The 20,999-nt window shown below is 44.8% G+C and overlaps 3 protein-coding genes and 1 pseudogene across 4 annotated transcripts; all 4 read left to right on the forward strand.

Moving 5' to 3' along the window:
* Positions 1-762: 762 nt before the first annotated feature.
* LOC123420462 lies at positions 763-4,200 on the forward strand (annotated as a pseudogene).
* A 1,235-nt stretch (positions 4,201-5,435) lies between these two features.
* LOC123420449 lies at positions 5,436-6,573 on the forward strand. The gene is made up of 2 exons (XM_045107351.1): positions 5,436-5,745; positions 5,909-6,573. Exons 1-2 carry the CDS (start codon positions 5,522-5,524, stop codon positions 6,318-6,320), a joined length of 636 nt encoding a protein of 211 aa, XP_044963286.1. The 5' UTR covers positions 5,436-5,521; the 3' UTR covers positions 6,321-6,573.
* A 1,320-nt stretch (positions 6,574-7,893) lies between these two features.
* Positions 7,894-8,738, forward strand: LOC123420450. 2 transcript variants are annotated; one of them, XM_045107353.1, is made up of 2 exons: positions 7,894-8,153; positions 8,229-8,738. In XM_045107353.1, the coding sequence occupies exons 1-2, from the start codon at positions 8,007-8,009 to the stop codon at positions 8,454-8,456; spliced, it is 375 nt and encodes a 124-aa protein (XP_044963288.1). In that variant the 5' UTR covers positions 7,894-8,006; the 3' UTR covers positions 8,457-8,738. The 2 variants fall into 2 exon arrangements, with proteins under 2 accessions (XP_044963288.1, XP_044963287.1); XM_045107352.1 differs by having other exon boundaries at positions 7,895-8,738.
* Positions 8,739-19,339: 10,601 nt separating this feature from the next.
* LOC123420455 lies at positions 19,340-20,445 on the forward strand. Its single transcript, XM_045107358.1, has one exon. The coding sequence runs from the start codon at positions 19,495-19,497 to the stop codon at positions 20,041-20,043; it is 549 nt and encodes a 182-aa protein (XP_044963293.1). The 5' UTR covers positions 19,340-19,494; the 3' UTR covers positions 20,044-20,445.
* Positions 20,446-20,999: the final 554 nt, after the last annotated feature.

Genomic DNA, 20,999 nt, shown 5'->3' on the forward strand with positions numbered 1-20,999 from the left:
ATTCATTGATTGTTGGTCTGTAAAAAGTTTTTCATGTGATGGATGGGATGTTTTTTCATGTCTTTGTCTTGGTTCTTGAGATAGAGACGAAGCATGATTGATCCGCTGGTGTGTATGTAGTATTAACGGTTTCTTTCTAGTCAGTGCACAGATTGACCGGCACCAATTGATTAATTTCGTTCTGAGACTGCTGCTGTTGGAGTATGTATGTATTCATTTTGGGGAAGTAGACAGCAAACAAAGACATGGCCCTGATGATAATAAACAATAAAAAGAAAAGAGTTTGCTCTGGCAGCAGTATGCATTTGTTTCTTTTTGTTCAGCTGAGGAAAGCATTAAGCAACACACTTTTTTTTGTTGGCTTGGTTTTTGCCTCTAACCTTGATATTACTCCTTCCGTCCCACAATATAAGAGCGTTTTTTTTTTACACCGGAGTTTATCTTTATGTGTTTTTGATATACATGGATGGTATTACAATGAATATAGAAGGATGGTATGTACGACGAATTATCTTGCTAAAAGGGACTGCCTATTAACAATGTTGCTTTTGTAAAGAGGAGGGCGGTATCCATTTACGTTGTCGGAGACTATTCCGCCCAAGGGGGGTATCCATTTATCTTGCTAAAAGGGACTGCCTATTAACAATCTTGTGTGTAGATCCGTTGTCGGAGACTATTCCGCCCAAGGGGGTATCCATTTACGTTCCCGAGGACGAGAATTTCACGGAGCAAAAGGAGGCAGCATTCAACACAAAGTTGCTCATGTCGGTGCTCCACGGGATATGCAGGATTATGAAGTTGTCGAAGCACAGCAGCCAGAGTTTCCCCACCTTGGACGCCATCAACGCGATGTATGACGATCAGTTCAGGAACCAGCCAGTCCAGCCAGATGGTGGAAGGTTCAAATTTATCGCTGAATTTCTTGAGAAGGAGGCGGTTCTTCTCTTTGAGCAGGAAGGGGCAGAGTTTTTTGAGGGGATACGCAGAGTCTTCAAGTTTGAAACGCCCGAGATTCACGACAGTGCGTACAAATCAAGTCCTGCTACTTGTTTTAGCTGGCACCATTAAGTTTTGGACCTGAAATCTGCCACTCTTATTATTTCGAGCTAACGCATTCTTTAGAATCAACTCACCAGACCTGCAAATGCAGGGGACAAGTTTGCTTGGTTCAGAGACGAGGAGTTCGCGCGTGAAACCCTTGCAGGGATGAATCCACTCAGCATCCAACTAGTCAGGGTAGGTATCTTGTTTCCCGCCTTCTCTACACCCTCGAATTATATATCTCAGCGACCATCATCGTATTCTCTCTCTCTCTCTCTCTCTCTCTCTCAATATATATATGTGTGTGTGTGTGTGTGTGTGTGTGTGTGTGTGTGTGTGTGTAAATGGATGTTCTCCACCAATCTATTTCTGTCAACATCTAAACAAACTGGCCATCTGAACATGCAAAAATGCCTGAAAAAGCTCCTGATGAGAAAAGCCTAATTTTCATTCAATCATGTCACTTGTATCAAATATAATTATTGTAGTAATCAAACCCAATCATCATATGTCTTTTCAGTTTGATTACTATTTGGTTGGAGAGCAAATGATATATTTGGTAGTAAGAATTGAGCACCTAATATATATGACTGCATGCAGGCCGTGGCTAAGAAGAAGCTGTTCATGCTGGACTACCATGACTTGTACCTTCCATTTGTCAACAAGGTGCGGCAGCTGGAGGGCACGACCTTGTACGGGGCACGTGCGCTCTTCTTCCTCGCCGGCGACGACACGCTCCGGCCCATCGCCATCGAGCTGACGAGGCCCAAGTCCGCGAGCAAGCCACAGTGGCGTGAGGTATTCACGCCGGCATCAGCACACGAAGCCAGCATCACTGGGTCCTGGCAGTGGCAGCTCGCCAAGGCTCATGTCGTCTCCCTCGACACTGGCTACCATCAGCTTGTCAGCCACTGGCTGAGGACACACTGCTGCGTCGAGCCGTACATCATCGCGGCCAACAGGCAGCTGAGCCAGATGCACCCTATCTACCGGCTGCTGCACCCGTCCTTCCGGTTCACCATGGAGATCAATGCCCAGGCCCGCAGCTTGCTCATCAACGCCGACGGGATCATCGAGAGCACCTTCTCGCCGGGGAAGTACTCCATGGATGGAAATCAGCTCGGCGGCCTACGCCGAGCAGTGGCGGTTCGATAAGGAGGTGCTGCCGGAGGACCTCATCTGGAGGGGCATGGCGGTCAGAGGGGAGGATGGGAAGCTAGAGCTGGCAATACATGATTACCCCTATGCCAACGATGGCCTGCTGATTTGGGATGCCATCAAACAGTGGGCGTTCGATTATGTGGCGCACTACTACCCAGGTGCGGCGGACATCGTCGACGACGTGGAGCTCCAGGCTTGGTGGGATGAGGTGCGCACCAAAGGACATGCAGACAAGAAGGATGAGCCATGGTGGCCGAAGCTCGACTGCCACGAGAGCTTGGTCCAGACCTTATCCACCATCATGTGGGTGGCGTCGGCGCATCACGCCGCCGTCAACTTTAGCCAGTACCCATTTGGTGGCTACGTCCCAAACCGTCCCTACATAGCCCGCATAAACATGCCGTCGGAGATGGGAGCCGACGGGAATGGGATGCACGCGTTCATGGAGGCGCCAGACAAGGTGTTGTTGGACACATTGCCATCCCAGCACCAGAGCGCGCTGGTGATGGCGATACTGGACCTCCTGTCGTCGCACTCGTCGGGCGAGGAGTACTTGGGCACGTACCAAGATCCGGCGTGGGAACAGAATGGCAAGATCAACAAGGCGTTCGAGGACCAGGCCCGGCCCTGAGGGGGGGCAGGGGGGGCGGCCGCCCCGGGCCCCCGAAACGTAGGGGCCCCCACGTATGTGTGCTTTGTGTATTAGGCCCATAAAAATGATCCTGCGCTAATCTAGGTGTAACCGTGAAGGTGCAGTAGTGGGAAAGTAAATCAGCGATTTCCTGAATTAGTGGACTTTCCGTTTCCCACATGTAAACCCACATACAACAATATCAGCGATCGACCTAGCCGCAAATCAATCCCTCAAACACATATCACGAATGACTCCCACCGCCACAACGTCCTCCCGCGGAGACCTATCGGCGCAACACCACGTGACTCAGGTGATTTCATGTTCGTCGAACAGGAGTAACAATACCCCAGTTTTGAGCAACTGAACAGGTAAGCATCTCCTTGATTCATCATCCAAGAACTATCTAGGTTCTGTTAGATACGTTGCTAGTTAGGGCATGTCTAATGCAGCGCTTAAAGAATTGCGTTAGGATCAAAATCCCCGCAAAATTAGCGGTTGCTTTGTTGACTCCTGGTGAGGCGTCAGACGCAAAAGTGCGCCACATGCTTTTCCTTCCTGCAGTAAGCGTCCGGGATGTTTACTTAGCCCATACAATTAGCATCTGCCGTTGCAAGTCAAAGTGCTTAGATGACTTTTTACTTTTTCAATCTTTGTTTTATCTTCATTAGGGCATGCACAAGCAACTGCCACTGTAGATGCCCTTAGGGGCACAATTAGGAGTAGCTAGTGAATTAGCGAAAAAGAGTAGGTTGTAGTAGTCCGGCTTTCTGACTAATGAATCTGGCTGTGTTGGTTTTTGATGAAAGACAATGGGATAGAATGACTACTAGGATTCATGGATTAATTATATACTAATAGCTAAAATTCTGAAAAGTATTAATTAGAGGATGCATGGTGGATTTAATTTATTTAGGTGGCCAAATTAATTTTAGCCGTTCAATTTTTGTGTGTGTGGCAAACTGTATATGCAACTTCCTTGGCTAAATTTAAAGTAAGATATAATTAATATACTCATGACCAATTAAATCATAAAACTAACGTGATATGTTGGTTTTCCACTCCATCGGTAAAAGTTAAGAGCAACCCGTGTCTAAAAATATGAAAACATGCATGATGCATAAAGGGCCCCTGCTTTTGTTTTCGCCCCGGGCCCCTGAAATCTTAGGACCGGCCCTGTCGAGGACTTGAGGGAGAGGATGTTGAGGATCGGGGAGCAGGTCAACAAGTGGAACAGGGACCCCGAGAGGAAAAACCGGTATGGTCCTGGCATGGTGCCGTATGTGCAGCTAAGGCCGTCGGACGGTGATCCTATGGCTGCCAAAACGGTGATGGGGATGGGTGTTCCCACCAGCATCTCCATTTGAGGAGAACATATATTATCTGTTGTTTCACATTGTTAAATTTAATAGAGTAAAAATGGTTTTCTCTTCAAGTGCCACAGCTTAAATTCGTGCGACATGACTTTGAGAAAAAGGCCAATGTTGAATACATTTCCAACTCATTTCAGTTTCACAGTTTCGATCATATTTCGTATAGCCCAGAATTTTGTTTTTATTTTAAATAATGAAATAGGGATCGGAACTAGACAATTTTGGGATCGAAGGGACAAAACTAATCTGGTATTAGAAAGGAAGCAAATGTAAACTTTGGCAAGTCTTCTTCTAGGTATAAGGCAAAACCTTCATGTTGCGAAGATGGGTTCAAGAAAGTGAAGAAAGAGTACGCCCTTCAGTTTTGGTCCGTCGACAACGACTTCTGCCAGGAGATGATCTTCATAACCAAAAGGAAATGCAGCCTATTCTGATGAAGAATCAACGACTGGACCACCATTTGTAATACCTAGATGTATGTGGGCAACGGCAATTTGTAATACCATTCATATTATGTAGATGTATGTGGGCAACGGCAATTTGTAATACCATTCATATTATGTAGATGTATGTGGGCAACGGCAATTGTACTGTGTAAAGAAGAAAGAACAGGAGGAATGAAGGTAATATGTATTTGCATTTAAGAGCATCTCCAAAAGGCGCACAATAGTTTCGCGTGCAATAAAAAATTTAGCGCGTCGGTGTAGCACTTTTGTTGTCCGGGGACTAACATTGTTTTTTCTGATGTCCAAAAACGCGCGTCCAAAAGAACACGCAGTGTAAATAATGAAGCGTGCGCGATCCGGCGTCTTAAATTTGCTGCCTGCCATGGCGCTTTTTAGTGTGTGCCTAAAAACATTAACGCGTGATGTGTTTTTCAGTCTCTGCTGGTGCTGTCCGGTGCCCAAAAATACAGATTTTTAACGCGTGAAGCTGTTTTTGGCGTCTGCTGGAGATTCTCTAAGTACAACATGTAGTATCTCCACCACGAGTTGGTAACTTGGCAGGCATTATGCACAAAAGCAAGTTGATGCAGTAACAGCAAGCATGGGGCGGTCAAACAATGCATGCATCCATTGCTCCTGCGAGCAATCATTTCTTTAAACCAATAATTTAGCTTAGCGCTGCAGTACCGTAGTTGATTTGGAAGCAAGTGGATATGTGATCACATGCATTGCGCGCGCAGAGGTCGGATCTGATCACATATATATCCACATCTTGGACGACACCGGCTATACAGCTGGGTTCACTGGCCTATTTATATACGGGTGTTCCCATCTACTCAATCCATACACCTTGGGTTGGGTTGATAGTCATGGCTGTGGGTATGTGTTCCAACAAGAAGCGCAGCAGCGCCGGCGTCGTTGTTGTGTGGTGTGTAGTCCTGCTCGTCGTCGTCGATGCGGCGGGCAAGGAAGGTGGTGGGAGAGCCGGGAACTTGGGTGAAGAGCATGGGGATGCAGCCTACTGCTCCGCGTTGTGCCGCGGGCGGTCCGAGTCGGACTTCGGCCCGTGCTACAATGAGTGCTTGTACGGGAGGTACGTAGTACTGCTCTCCTTTTGTTCTTAAGTGAGCTAACTGGTTTCCTTTCCTAAGAGAAATAGCGTGTTAGGCTGGCTGAATCTGTTGATGCGTCTCCGGGATCAATTTGCTTGCTTTAGTTATGTCAGCTAAAACTAATTGGTGTTTCGCGACCCACAGGGTGACAGGACAAGAAGAAGCAAGAGGATGTGGTGGAGTTGCAGGGAGAGCTGGTCGCCTGGCGATGCCGACGGAGCGTGCCGGACGCGAGAGAGAAGAAAAGGGGAAGCAAGCCGATGCCGTCCTCCACCTGAGTGACCCGGTCTGGTGCTACGACGTCTGCCGTGAGCAGAAGGTCATTCCCCAAGATCAATGCGTCGGAGAGTGCTACGCCAAGAATATGCCGGACGACGACCCACGGTTGGCGGCCCATGGAGGAACTGGAGGAGAAGAAGCAATAGCAGAAGCCGTTGATGGGCTGACGTCTGTGGGGAAAGTAAAGTGCGAATGGTTTCGCGATTGTAGTGTAACGCCATGTGTTTGGCGCCGCTGTGGGAAGAGGGCGCAAGAGGAGGACGCGCCCTTAGCCTGAACTTGGACTGACAAAGCTATTATCGTCAAGAAGTTGCTGCTGCCTCCTGCACTGCACGGACATCGTCGTTTGTTTTAACAAGGTTTTAATGAGGTGGTCGATCTTGTTGTTAATTATTATTTCTGGTTTCCTTTTATATTTCATGTGCGAGCACACAACCTCTTGTGTGTGTGCCGCCCTTTTAAGGCCACCACTGTTTTTCCTTTTCTGCTATGTGTTTGGCAATTCTGGTTATATGCATGGCGTACGTCAAGGAATCGAGCTATCTAACTCTAAATATAATGAAGCTGACTGCACTAGATTGACACACACTGCTCTCAATATTTTCATTGCCAAGAAATAAAGAATGAAAGGGGAAACGTCACGCATGGGCCGCCGTGCTAACTGACGACAAGGTTGCATGTACATGCGCGCATTCAACACATAGCAGTTGAGCCCGTGGATCCACGGGCTTTTGTCAACATCCACCCAGAAGCATCATGCATGCATGGATTGGCCAGGAAGGAGCAAAGAAGCTGCACCTGCACATGTCTAGATGTCAGGTCTGGTCTGATCGGATCGATGGGGGAAATATGAGGTGCTACCAAGGTTTAGATGAAACTATCATACGGGCTCTTGAGAGTCGTTAGATCTTAGATCAAACGGATTCTAGGAGGTCTTAGACATTTTGAAAAAAAAAGGTCATCCAAGAGTCTCAAAATTACACGTAGGTACAATAGCTCCTTTTGATGGATGGGGGCATCGGAGTCCTATATTTTGAATAGCGCTAAATAGGTTTTTGAAGTGCAATTGTTCCCGGAAAGAGTTGAACCTAATGATGTCTACCACACACGTTGGCATGCATTTATCAAGTTGAGTTTGTGGCAATGGATATGCATACATATAAATGCAAGTTGATATGCATGGTTCAGTTGTGCACATGTATCTAGCTACTGCCCAAAAGACAAACGAGAGGAGCAAGTGGCGCAAATGCAGGCCCTTAAACGAGGAAGCTCGACACATCGCGCTAATTGTCACCACAATTCTGCTAATCTAATCCAGCTAGTACCTAGTTAATCTGGAAGCAAGTGCTTATATATACACATAAATAGCAAGTGGATACATGATGCAACTATGCACATGCACATGCCGCAGTGTGTCCCTAGCAGAGGAGGATCGCATTCTGAAGGTCGTGCAAATGTCCAACGATCTCGGCAGCTGCCATGTCCATGTCTATGTCTATGTCTCTATCTCGGCAGTACCTTGTCTATGTCTATGTCTCTACCTCGATTTTTTTGGGTTGAACCACGTCAATGTCAACGATTCCATAATAGGGTCATTAGTCATTATTTGTGTATACTAGGCCGTTCAGCATTGTTAATTTCTTTGTACCTCTGATTTATTTCTACAATATGCAAGAACTCTTTTACTCCTGTAAATAACTTAGTGAGTGCTTCCACAAATTGAAGCAAGGGTACCTCTGATTTATTTCTACAATACCTCTGATTTATTTCTTTGTACCTCTGATTTATTTCTACAATACAAAGGTTCATCATGCAGGTGGTGGAGGGCAGGAAGGAAGCTGGATGGATCAGATTCAACATTCAAGTGAGGAACCATAGCTAGCTTAACCAGACAGCCTCTTTATATGTGAGCGTGCCCGTCCATCTTAGCAGCAGCCAGCCACGCAGCTAGCTAGCCAAGACCATGGGTTCCAAGAAGGGCAGCAGCAGCGTTGTTCTCCCGGGTGTATTCCTAGGCCTAGCGCTGCTCCTTGTGGTGGCGGAGGCACGCGACTGCGTGTTCTGCAAGGACATGCCGGGCATCTCGTCCGGCAGCGGTGCTGTGCTTCTGGTGGACAATGGGGCAACAGAAGGGCAAGAAGCAGGCGGAGGAGTTGCGCTACGGGCAGTGCTGGCCGAGGGGCTGAAGAAGACCACAATCATGGCTAGCTGCTATTTGCAGTGCCTTCCTTATATGCACTACCCATATGTTTACGCATCCTGCATGAATCAGTGCCACCCTGGTGCCGGAATCGTCGGTGTCTTGGAGGATGCCAAGCAGATGAGGAAGATGAAGCAGCAACAGCAAGAGAAAGCAAGAGGAGGAGGATTTGAGGTGCTGGCCATGCCAACCGAGCATGCCGGACGGGAATAAGAAGGGAAGCGGAAGATGATGCCTTCTGCAAGGCCATCTCACAACCCAAGAAGGGCGACGCCCGTGAGTACATGGTGTTTTAGTTCCTGGTGGATTCCCATGGTCGATCTCACCAATTAGGTGATCGATCTTTCTCAACTACTTGTTGTAAGGTTATTATCATATTTGCATCATTTCGTTATTTTTTAGTTTCCCATCGATCCCTTTCCCTTTCCTTGGCAAAAAAGAAGTAGTTGTTGTTGAACTATTTGTTTTATGGTGTCATATGGTGGCATTGCCAAACTATTTGTTTTTAAAGGATTGACACGAGAATTAAGATAAACTCTAAATGAGCCTTGTATGGCTGCATGCATCACTTGATGCAGAGGCCGGGGCTCAGCCTCCTTTTCAAAAAAAAAAAAATGAGCCTTGTAACCCGATCTATCCAGATGGAGCACTCCCTATCGGTGGAGCCTGCTGCACGTACTTTCAAAGAGTCATACTATTTATTTTTAGTTATCTTTTTTTCAGACAATGCGTGAACTTTATTGACTCACAATGAAACCTCATAGGGATACAAATACAATGGCTACTTAACTTGGACGCACACAACTAACAGAAACACACAAAAAAGAATCCACCGGCAAAGAGCAAAGCCCTTCAAGACCAAAGCTATGCCTATGCACGAAAAAAGAAAAGAAAAAACTACATGTAGATATGTAACTAAGTTGAGTTTGTGGCATTAGATATGTAACATAAAAGCAAGCAAGTTGATATGATCCAGCTGTGCACATGTATCTACTGCACAAAAGACAAACAAGAGCAGCAAGTTGCTCACATGCAGGCCGTCAAACAAGGAAGCTCGACACATTGCTCTAAATGTCAGCATACCTCTGCTAATCTAATATAGCTAACAAGACCAACAAAACAGTGCTCCCAATATTTTCATTGCCCAAAATTAAAGAATGAAAGTGGACATGTCTCGCATGGGACGCCGCGCTAACTGCACTAGATCTACTCAGAGCAAAATAATTTGGCGGCTTGGCTGCATGCACATGCATTCACCACATATTAACTGAGCTAGTTGGCCCACCTCTTCTGTCTGACATCCATGTAAACCCTGCAGCATCTGGGCATTACGAAGTAGTTAAGCTGATGTATCGACTCGCCATGGGGTAGTAGCCAAGCTGCACTTGTACGTGATGGCAATCTAACCTTCGTGGAAGCCCAGCGCACAGATGTCGGGTCTGATCTGATAGAATGGATGAAGATAGATCTCTCGCTTGATCCATCCATCTAGAGAAATTATCAAGATCTTTCGTCATAATAGTTGTAAGCCGATATTTTTGGAGAAAATCAAGCCATGTGAAGAGGTACCCCCTTCCCCATGATGATGTAGTCGGTGTTTGAATTAGTCCGAGGCGTTAGTCAATCTACCAAGGACAAAGCAATCACCGGAGCATGACGCCGAGATTTTTTAACGAGGTTCACCGACGAAAGTTACATCCCAAGACCTGACTATGGACGCTCCTCCTCATGACACCATCACAATATCGCACCCTGGCCATCCATGCTCCGGCACACGCTGTCGACTCCCCCGCATGCATGTGTATTATGTTGGCATAGGTTACACCGTGCATCTATCCCACATATATAAGAATTGACTCCCTCCGTTCCAAAATTATTGGCTTAACTTTCTCTAGAAATTGGAGTATCTAAATACTAAAACTTGACTAGATACGTTCATAGCTAATCAATCTAGGCGATGGCCGGCTGTGTCGCGGCTAACGTATGCTCATGAGGCGGTGGGGGTGGGAGATGGGGGGGGGGGGTGTTGTCCAGCTGCTACCGGAAATGTGGTGGTCGGGCTCAGCAAGTCGTGATTCACCGTGATGCTCTTTCGGGGGGCGACACGCTGTTCGGGTCCGAACTTGGATGTTCCTGCGAAGGATGTGGCGGCATGGGGCGACGAGTGTTGACCTCCTTGTCAGAGTGGGGTGCACGCTGAACTCGTCAACGGGTTACCTTACGGCACACCTGCATGTCTGGTGGTGGTGAGATCGTGCATTGGGGCAGCGTATCAGAGCTCCACCATCTTTAGATTTGAACGGGTGTGGTTGGTGGTGGCCTAGGTCAGCTGACAACTTTGTTGGAAGTAGGATTAAAAAAACATGTTTTCTGTAAAAGTATAGAAACTCCTTTGTAATACTCAGATATTTTTCAATATTCCATGAGCATTCCTTGTTTTCAAAATATATATTTTCCTCGTAAATTTCAATCTAAAGAGCTGTTTTACTCCATAAAAAAGCATACAATGTTTTTCGTACTGGTTGTCTATTTTTCCAAATTATTTGTTCTGCAAAATTTTATTATCTATCCATTTTAAAATCATTTGGCTGTACAGAACAAGCACAACATCATGGTTAAATCCATTTTGGTAAGGTAAAATCATGAATGATTGGAACTAGACAATTTTGCCACTTAAGGGATGAAATGAAATCTGGTACTAGAGCTCAAGCAAATTTAGACTTTGGCAAGTCGTCTAGTTTGGACAAAGAAACCTTCATATTTCTAAGCTTGGTATCTTCGACAATGACTTTTGCCGGAAAATGATCTTCATAACCAAAACGAGAAACACCTACCGGGATGAAGGATTGATCAAAGACTGGACCACTATTCATGACAGATGAATGCGCTAAAGCAAATGTCTCTTCTATTACAGGAACAGTGCAGATGGGGAAATTATAATAGCACAGAGTGATGCCAATATTTAACTTCTATTATAAAATACAAGAACAATGAAGCTAATATTAACAATAGGAGTAGAGGTAGTAATTACAGTTAGCATGAATGAATCTAGTTGCGTTTCAAGCAAGTTGATATATATGCACAAAAACAAGTTGATATATATACTGCACAAGCAACAACGAAGGGGAGCAAGTGGCGCACATATGTAGGTGTTCCAACAAGGAAGCTTGGACGTGTTGATCGACAACTTGCATTAATTGCCACTACAGTTCTGCTAACCTAATACAGCTAGTACCTAATATAATCTAATATGTTAATTTGGAAGCAAGTGCATATATTATATATGAACACAAATAGCAAGTTGATATATGATGCAGCTACGCACATGCAAATGCTGCAGGGTGTCCCCAATAGGGTAATCGTTTGTCAGTTAAATAAGAGCATCTATAGCCCGATCCTTCATATGACCCTTCATACGCCCGCGGACCCGTCCGGTCAGTGACTGGACAAGAGAGAAGGAAAAAAATGATCCAACCGGACCTCCCATATCGTCCCTTGTTGCGACGGGCGCATATCATTCCATGAGTCCATCTGGCAGGACTTCATCAAGGGAAAGAGAGAACTGAGGGTGGATACCTTTGTGGTAATCACTATAGGGAAGAGCAACCGCACTGACTGTCAAATGATGGTTGTTGTTGACTATGTTTACAACTAAGTCATGAATATATCAGCCAGAAAACTATTAGTTAATTAATTAGTATGTTAAGATGAATGTGATACATTGATGTTTGTTTCTTATGTCGAACAACTTTGAAGTGATATATTGAGAATTAATTAGTACGTTAAGATGAATTCATTTTGCTGTTATATTGACAATCGTCCGTGCTCCTCCCTCTGTAGCGATGTGTTAAATTGTGATCCAAATTCTACCGTATTGGACTAGACGTAGTACAAACGGTGTGGGCCTTTGCGTTGGTACCGACGCGTACGAGTACAACTCGTTTACTTGTCCTGCAAGGACTCTTATGTATTGCCCCTCATATATACTCCATGTAGTCGCACCTAAAGACGGTCTGTCGTCTCGTGCTCGTAATACTCCTCCTCATAGTGATTGCGCCTTCGTGCGTCCGTGGTTTTTTCCCGCAAGGGTTTCCACGTAAAAATCCGTGTCTCTCGTGTCTCGTTGATCTCGTTTTATCTAACAAGTGGTATACAGAGCTATGGTTTAAGATACGAGATTTCAGATCGAGAGAAATTAGGGTTCTAACGCGTCCCCGCCTCGATCCGGGTTTTTTATTTCACTCGCCAGCTTGCCCCTCGGTTCCATCGCGCGCCTCGTCGCGACCCGATCCGTTTTTTCGCTCGCGAGGAGGCTGCCGCTGTTACCGCAAGTGCTGCTGCTCCACGCAACCAAGATTCGTGGCTGTAGCCGCTCGTCAGATCGGAGTACTGCCACAAGTCGCTGCTGCTACTTTCCAGCCACAGAGCAAAATCCATCAAGCAAGTTGCTGCTGCTACACGTAACACAGATTTTTTGTTTGGTTCGTTCTCAATTGCTACATCCACAACCGAAGCTACCAGGTGCTATTGTTTCTAGTTCTTTGCTCCGCATATTAATTCTGTCAAGAATTTTCTGCCGGCTTGTACTACTTTGTGTACACAGATTTATCTACTCATGGCTTCCATGAAGTACGATCTTCCGCTGCTGGACCGTGACACAAGGTTTACCCTATGGCAAGTCAAGATGCGGGCGTTGTTGGCGCAGGCCGACTATGATGATGCACTGGATAGTTTTGGAAAGAACAGAATTGAGGATTAGACTGCTGAGGAGAAAAGAAGGGATCGTAAGGCTTTGTCACAAATTCAACTCCATTTGCATAATAATATTTTGCAGGAAGTTTTGAGCGAGAAAACTGCCGCCGCTCTATGGTTAAAGCTGGAAGGGATTTGCATGACTAAAGATCTCACCAGCAAGATGCATCTGAAGCAAAAATTATTCATGCACAGGTTACCCGAGGGAGGTAACGTTTTGAATCATATTTCAGAATTTAAAGAGATCATATCCGATCTAGCTGCAATGGAGGTTACGTATGATGAAGAAGATACTGCTTTAATGTTACTTTGTTCGCTGCCAAGTTCTTATACCAATTTTCGAGACACCATATTATACAGTCGTGATACTCTCACGCTTAATGAAGTTTATGAAGCTTTGAACTCTAAGGAGAAGATGAAATTAATGGTGCCTCATGATGGTTCGAGTTCATCCCAAGCCGAGGGATTATCTGTTCGTGGCAGGACAAAGGAGAAGAGCTCACATAATGGAAACCGTGGCAAAAGTAAGAACGGCCAGAGGGGCCGGTCGCAATCTAGAGACAAGAAGCAGTCTTGCAGGTATTGCAAGAGAGACGGGCATGACATCTCAGAATGTTTCAAGTTGCAGAACAAGGAAAAGAGGAATGGCACATACAAACCGAAAGGTAACAAACAAGGTGAAAATTCTGCTAATGTTGCTCGTGATGAAAGTTCCGATGATGCTCTTGTTGTTATTGCTGGATGTGCTGAGACCAATGATGAGTGGGTACTTGACACTGCGTGTACTTTTCATATGTGCCCGCATAGAGATTGGTTTACTACTTTTGATTCTACTACTGCTGCTGGTTCCGTGTTGGGTTTTGATAATTCACCATGCAAGATTGAAGGCATTGGTTCCATTCGAATCAAGATGTTTGATGGCACAATCAGAACTTTGACAGATGTTCGGTATATTCCGAAGATGAAGAGAAATCTTATCTCTGTGAGTGCCCTTGATGCAAAGGGGTACAAGTATTCAGGTGGAGATAGTGTTTTGAAGGTCACCAAAGGTTCTCTCATTGTGATGAAAGGTGACTTAAGTTCGACCAATGGTCTTTATTACCTTCGAGGTTCTACCGTTTCAGGTAACGCTACTCCAGTTATTTCAAAGAATTCTAGTTGTGATGCTTCTAACCTTTGGCATATGCGTCTTGGACATATGAGTGAACTTGGTTTGGCAGAGTTAAATAAGAGAGGTCTTCTTAAAGGATACCAAAATGGTAAATTGAAATTTTGTGAGCATTGTATCTTCGGCAAGCACAAGAGGGTGAAGTTCAACACTTCGACTCATACAACTGAAGGTATTCTTGATTATGTGCATTCTGATTTATGGGGACCATCTCGCAAAAGGTCATTAGGTGGTGCTCGTTACATGTTGACTATTATTGATGATTATTCGAGAAAGGTTTGGCCTTATTTCTTGAAGCATAAATGGCAAGCTTTCTCAGCTTTTAAGGAGTGGAAGATTATGATTGAGAGACAAACTGAAAAGAAGGTAAAAAATACTTCGCACTGATAATGGTATGGAATTCTGTTCTAAGAAATTTGGGAATTATTGCAAGTCTGAAGGCATTGTCAGACACCACACCGTTCCTTATACTCCTCAACAAAACGGTGTTGCTGAGCGTATGAACAAGACCATTATTTCCAGAGCCCGTTGCATGTTCTCCAATGCAGGTTTGCATAGGCGTTTTTGGGCTGAGGCCGCTTCCACTGCTTGTTATCTCATCAGCCGTTCACCATCTATTCCTCTTAATAAGAAAACTCCAATTGAGGTATGGTCTGGTTCACCTGCTGATTATTCACAGTTGAGAGTTTTTGGTTGCACTGCTTATGCTCATGTTGATAATGGGAAGTTGGAGCCTAGGGCTGTTAAGTGCATCTTTCTTGGTTACAAATCTGGTGTTAAAGGTTTTAAATTGTGGAATCCTGAAACACAAAAGATTGTTATTAGCAGGAGCATTATTTTTAATGAATCTGCTATGTTACATGATGTTGCACCTACTAATGTTCCAATTGAGAGTGAACAGCAGTCTACTGTTCAGCAGCCTACTGTTCAGGTGGAGCATGTTATTGATTCAGGTGATACTTCTGATAAGGAAAATGTTGATGCACATGATGAACCCGTCTTTGATGATGAACATGTCATTCCAAATCAGCCTATTGTTCCACCCGGTTGGAATCTCGCACGTGACAGAGTTAGGCGGGGTATTAATGCACCTGAGAGGTTAATTGAGGAGTGCAATATTGTTTTTTTTTGCATTATCTGTTGCAGAAGAAATTGAAGGTAATGCTGAGCCTTCTTCATATTCCGAGGCTATTATTTCTGGTGATAGTAATAAGTGGATGACTGCTATGCATGATGAGATGGAATCACTTGAAAAGAATGGCACTTGGGATTTGGTAAGATTACCTAGAGAGAAGAAACCTATTCGTTGCAAGTGGGTTTTCAAAATAAAGGAAGGTGTTTCTCCTAATGATGAGGCAAGATATAAAGCAAGGTTGGTTGCTAAAGGTTATAGCCAAATTCCAGGTATTGACTATAACGAAGTCTTTTCTCCTGTTGTGAAGCATAGCTCTATTCGCACTTTACTTAGTATTGTTGCCATGAATGATTTTGAGCTTGAACAATTGGATGTTAAAACTGCATTCTTACATGGAGAATTGGAAGAGGATATTTATATGGAACAACCTGAAGGTTTTGTTATTCCTGAAAAAGAAAAGCTTGTCTGTAAGTTAAAGAAATCTCTTTATGGATTGAAGCAATCCCCTCGACAGTGGTACAAGAGATTTGACACCTTTATGCTCTCTCAAGGTTTCAAACGGTCTAATTATGATAGTTGTGTTTACTTGAAAACTGTCAATGGTTCAGCTATTTATTTGCTCCTTTATGTTGATGATATGTTAATTGCTGCAAAGAGCATGTCAGAGATTGATGAACTAAAGAAGCAATTGAGTAATGAATTTGAGATGAAGGATTTGGGTGCAGCAAAGAAAATACTTGGCATGGAAATATCCAGAGATAGACCATCTGGAAAATTATATCTCAGTCAGAAGGGATATATTGATAAAGTTCTTCGTCGTTTTAATATGCATAATGCCAAGCCAGTAAGTACTCCGTTAGCTGCACACTTCAAATTATCATCAGCCTTATGTCCTGAGTCAGATGCAGATATTGAGTACATGTCTAGAGTTCCCTATTCGAGTGCAGTTGGTTCACTTATGTATGCCATGGTTTGTTCTCGTCCGGATTTATCTTATGCACTGAGTGTTGTTAGTAGATACATGGCTAATCCTGGAAAAGAACATTGGAATGCAGTTTAGTGGATTTTCAGATACCTACGAGGTACTTCTAATGCTTATTTACAGTTTGGGAAAACTGGAGATGGACTTGTTGGTTTTGTTGATTCTGATTTTGCTGGTGATTTGGATAAGAGAAGATCGCTCACAGGTTATGTTTTCACCATTGGTGGTTGTGCTGTGAGTTGGAGAGCAACTTTGCAGTCTATTGTGGCTTGTTCCACTACTGATGCCGAGTATATGGCTATTTCTGAGGCATGCAAAGAAGCTGTCTGGTTGAAAGGTTTGTACACTGAGCTTTGTGGAGATTCATCTTGCCCTACCATATTTTCTGACAGTCAAAGTGCTATATATCTTACAAAAAATCCAATGTATCACGAGAGAACAAAACACATTGATGTCAGATTTCACTATGTTCGAGATGTTGTTGCTAAAGGTGATTTGAAGGTATGCAAGATAAGTACTCATGATAATCCAGCTGATATGATGACAAAGCCAGTTCCTACCAATAAGTTTGAGCTTTGCTCAGGCTTAGTTGGTATTTCTCACTAGTCGCACAATGTGTTTAAGCTGATTTGGATGGAGTTATTCACTTTCTTCGACTACTGGAGGGAATTTGGCTCAAGGTGGAGATTGTTAAATTGTGATCCAAATTCTACCGTATTGGACTAGACGTAGTACAAACGGTGTGGGCCTTTGCGTTGGTACCGACGCGTACGAGTACAACTCGTTTACTTGTCCTGCAAGGACTCTTATGTATTGCCCCTCATATATACTCCATGTAGTCGCACCTAAAGACGGTCTGTCGTCTCGTGCTTGTAATACTCCTCCTCATAGTGATTGCGCCTTCGTGCGTCCGTGGTTTTCTCCCGCAAGGGTTTCCACGTAAAAATCCGTGTCTCTCGTGTCTCGTTGATCTCGTTTTATCTAACACGATGGGCAGAACGTCGCAACAGCTAAGGTGGCAGCTGTGGCGGGCAACAGAAGCCAGTTGTGACGGGCAGGTGAGAAGGCCCGATACTGGAAACTACGTACCAGTGGCCAGCTGGTGTTAGGGCCCGACACTGGAAGGTCGTATTAGTCTCCATCGGGATCGTGGTGTGCGCCCGATCGACGTGAGAGTTCTTTCGAGGTTGTGCTGCGTGTGTGCGTGTGTACCTCAGTGTATATGTGTTTGAGTCGTTAGGAGAAATAAAGGCAACATACATGCCGTTCGTTGGCAGGGGCGTTCGTAGCAGGAAAAAAGCGTGGTGTCTCCTTCATTTACCTTCGTCCGGCGTTTGGGTCGCCGGTGGGTTTGTCCCAACAATGTTTACCTCATGTAACAAAAATATGACAAATATTCTTCAATTATTCATTCATAACTAGATGTATCCCCTTTTTGGAGTGACCTGTTTCAGTTCCATATTGTGTTATTGTGACATCATTAACGTACAGTGCACAAACTAGCTACCACATGGGCAATGCATTGAAGCAAGTAGACATATACATATACATAAAGAGCAAGTTGATGTCCGATCCGTGTGTGCACATGCATTGCCCGTGTGGTTGTGGCCACGGGGTACTCGCTAAGATTGATCAGGTTCATGAGAGGAACCTTTGGCTAGCTTCAACGGCCTCTTTATATGTGTGTGTGTGTCCCCGTCTACACCGCTACGTACACAGCTACTAAGTTAAGCCTTAATCTTGAACCACCCACCTACATAGCCTTTATATATATGCGTGGCATGCAGCTGAGCTTTTGCTTCTATGGAGGTTAGATCGATCCATGGTCGACAGTCAAACAAGGAAGCTCTTAATAGCGCGCAAATAGTTGTTTTAAACTATGGATAAAGAGCGAGTTTGATACGATCTGATCCACTCATGCACATGCAATGCACGCGCGCACATGTCGGGTCGATACCATGCATGCGTCCATTGGCGCCCGCTCCTCCTTCCTCTGGCTTACAACTACTCCCTCCGTTCCAAAATATAAGACATTTTAGAAATTTCATTAGAATACTACATAGGAAGCAAAATGAGTGAATCTATATTTTAAAATATGTCTATGTACATCCATATGTAGTTTATAGTACAATTTCTAAAATGTCTTATATTTAAGAACGGAGGGAGTATCTTTCTTCTTTTCACGCACGCGCGCACACACACACATGGTGAGAAACTCTACCCCACACGCACACAACCAAGGAGAAGATCAGCTTTTGCTTTGCACAAGAGACACCCTTCTTGTTGGTGAAACAAGAGACTACATTTTATTTTTCATTATACACGTCACGGCTGATTTCCTCATTACTCTCAAAGCACTAGAAATACACAGGATCAGACTCATCCCATGCACACAGGCCACTACGCCCACCTCCTCAAATCACTCAAGGATGCGAACACTAAAATGTGCATGCATAAAGATAGCTAACTATCCAACTAATTCCATGCACTATTGTGGCCTTATCTTCTCCTAGAATCTACTCCGTACTTAGGATCCCAAGGACTAGCTACTACGTACGTGTATGTAACTAATGACTTGCCCATTTTTCTCTACTGATTTGTCCAGCCGCTCCATCCGTCTCGCGCCTGCTTGCCACATCTCACGGCAGTGCTGCAACACACCTTGCACGCCTTATCACACGGCAGCTAGCATCTCGTCTTCTTTGCACGCTCAGTCGAGACCTTGCCGGACAAGAACTTTATAAACTATGCTATATGCATGACTAAACCAAATATGCAGATACATGATGACAAGATTAGTACTAACAGCGTCGCCCATGTTGTGGTGGCCCGCAGGAGGCTATGTAAGTCCACTATAAGTCCCTCCTATAGGTTCCTGTCATGAATTTGAGAGGGTGTTTGTTTTCAGGGACTTATTGGTTTAGGAACTTAAGAAAGTCTCTATAAGTCCCATCTAAACCAAATGACCATTATAAGTCCCTATAAGTCACTCCTGCTTGGTTTAGATGGGACTTATGGAGACTTTTTTAAGTTCCTAAACCAATAAGTCCCTGAAAACAAACACCCTCTCAAATTCATGACAGGAACCTTTAGCTAGCTTCACCGGCCTCTTTATATGTGCGTGTGTCCCCGTCTCCACAACCCATCAATCAGCAACCATACACAGCTGCTAAGTTAAGCCTTAATTAGCTATCAACCAGCAACTTAGCTATCCATGGGCATGGGTTCGAATAAGAGCAGCAGCGCCGGCGTCTTGGTGTCCTGCGTGGTCTTAGGCCTAGCCCTGCTCGTCGTCGGGGCGGCGGCGGCCAAGACCAGCCCAAACTCCTGCAAGACACTGTGCAGCGGCCGGGAGGACTACAAACCCTGCCACGCCGCGTGCCTGTGGGGCGTGCGTCTGCGAGCCCATGGGAGGACGACAGAAGGGGGGACGTCAGTCGGAGGAATAGGTGCCCCGGCTACCTGTCGCGTGCGCTGCCGCCACGCCGACGACATCAACGCCTGCGTCAAACGGTGCCAGCAGAGTGGTGTGGAAGGAGAAGAAGCGGGAGGAGGAAGAGGAGGAGGAGCTGGGCTACTGGCGATGCCGACGGAGCGCGTCGGACGGGAAGACGAAGAGAAGAAAAAGCAAGCGGAGGATGCCTCCCCATACCAGCTGCGCTGGGACCCAAATTTCTGCTCCTTCATGTGCCGCCACATACATGACCAAGGGGAATGCCTCAAAAAATGCGAGGAGGCAGGTCCAAATGAAGCAAGACCCTGAGGAATCGGTCTCCCGGCGTCGAGGGCGGAGGGCACGCGACCGGAAGAAGAGAGGACGGAGGAAGAGGGTCCGCCGTGCGTTGTCAACCTGACCTTCTTGGATTGAGAAAGCTATTGTCCTCTAGAAGTTGGTACCGCCTCGCAGTATCTTTTGCTTTCCTTATTACAAGTTGTTGATTAGGTTACAATCTTGTACTCCCTCTATGCCACAATATTTATTGTTGGCGAGAGCTAGTTTAGTTCTCCTCACCAACAAATATGTAGGAACAGAGGGAGCACGTTGTTACCATGTTTGTTGACTACCTCCATTTTCTCCATATCCATGTGTTAGCACACAATCGTCTGTGTGTGCCACCGTTGTTTTCAGATTTGAAATAAAAGGGGGTGAAATAAGAAAACTGCACATAGTGCTGCCAATATGTTTTTGACAACTACTTTTGTGGCATCGACTTGTAAGGTGATACAAAAGAAGATGTTGCTTAAGCGCTGACGATACAACTGAATCTTTCTAGCATCAAGTGCATCCATGAAAGCGTTAGAGGATTAAACTTGTTTTAGCTCACTTGTTGATGGAAGCGATCCAGTGAATGTATCTTGATCCACAGTGTTGTAACAGCTTGGATGTAAAAATGTCGTAAGCACAATCATTCTAGTAGCTATAATATACTCCCTTCGTTCCTAAATATAAGTTTTTTTAGAGGTTTCATTAAAAGGCTACATACGAATGTATATAAACATATTTTACAGTGTAGATTCACTCATTTTGCTCCGTATGTAGTTCCCTGATAAAATATATAAAAAAACTTATATTTAGGAACGGATGGAGTACTTTATAGTCGCCGTGCTAAACTGTATTGATGCAGGAGCCCGGAATCATCAATCGAACTACTACACATCATCTTACTACATCTCAACAATGTTTGACATGTCGTTGGTAAAGTCTGTCATATAGATTCA

Source organism: Hordeum vulgare, unplaced genomic scaffold (assembly GCF_904849725.1).
Source record: "Hordeum vulgare subsp. vulgare unplaced genomic scaffold, MorexV3_pseudomolecules_assembly, whole genome shotgun sequence".
NCBI lineage: Eukaryota > Viridiplantae > Streptophyta > Magnoliopsida > Poales > Poaceae > Hordeum > Hordeum vulgare.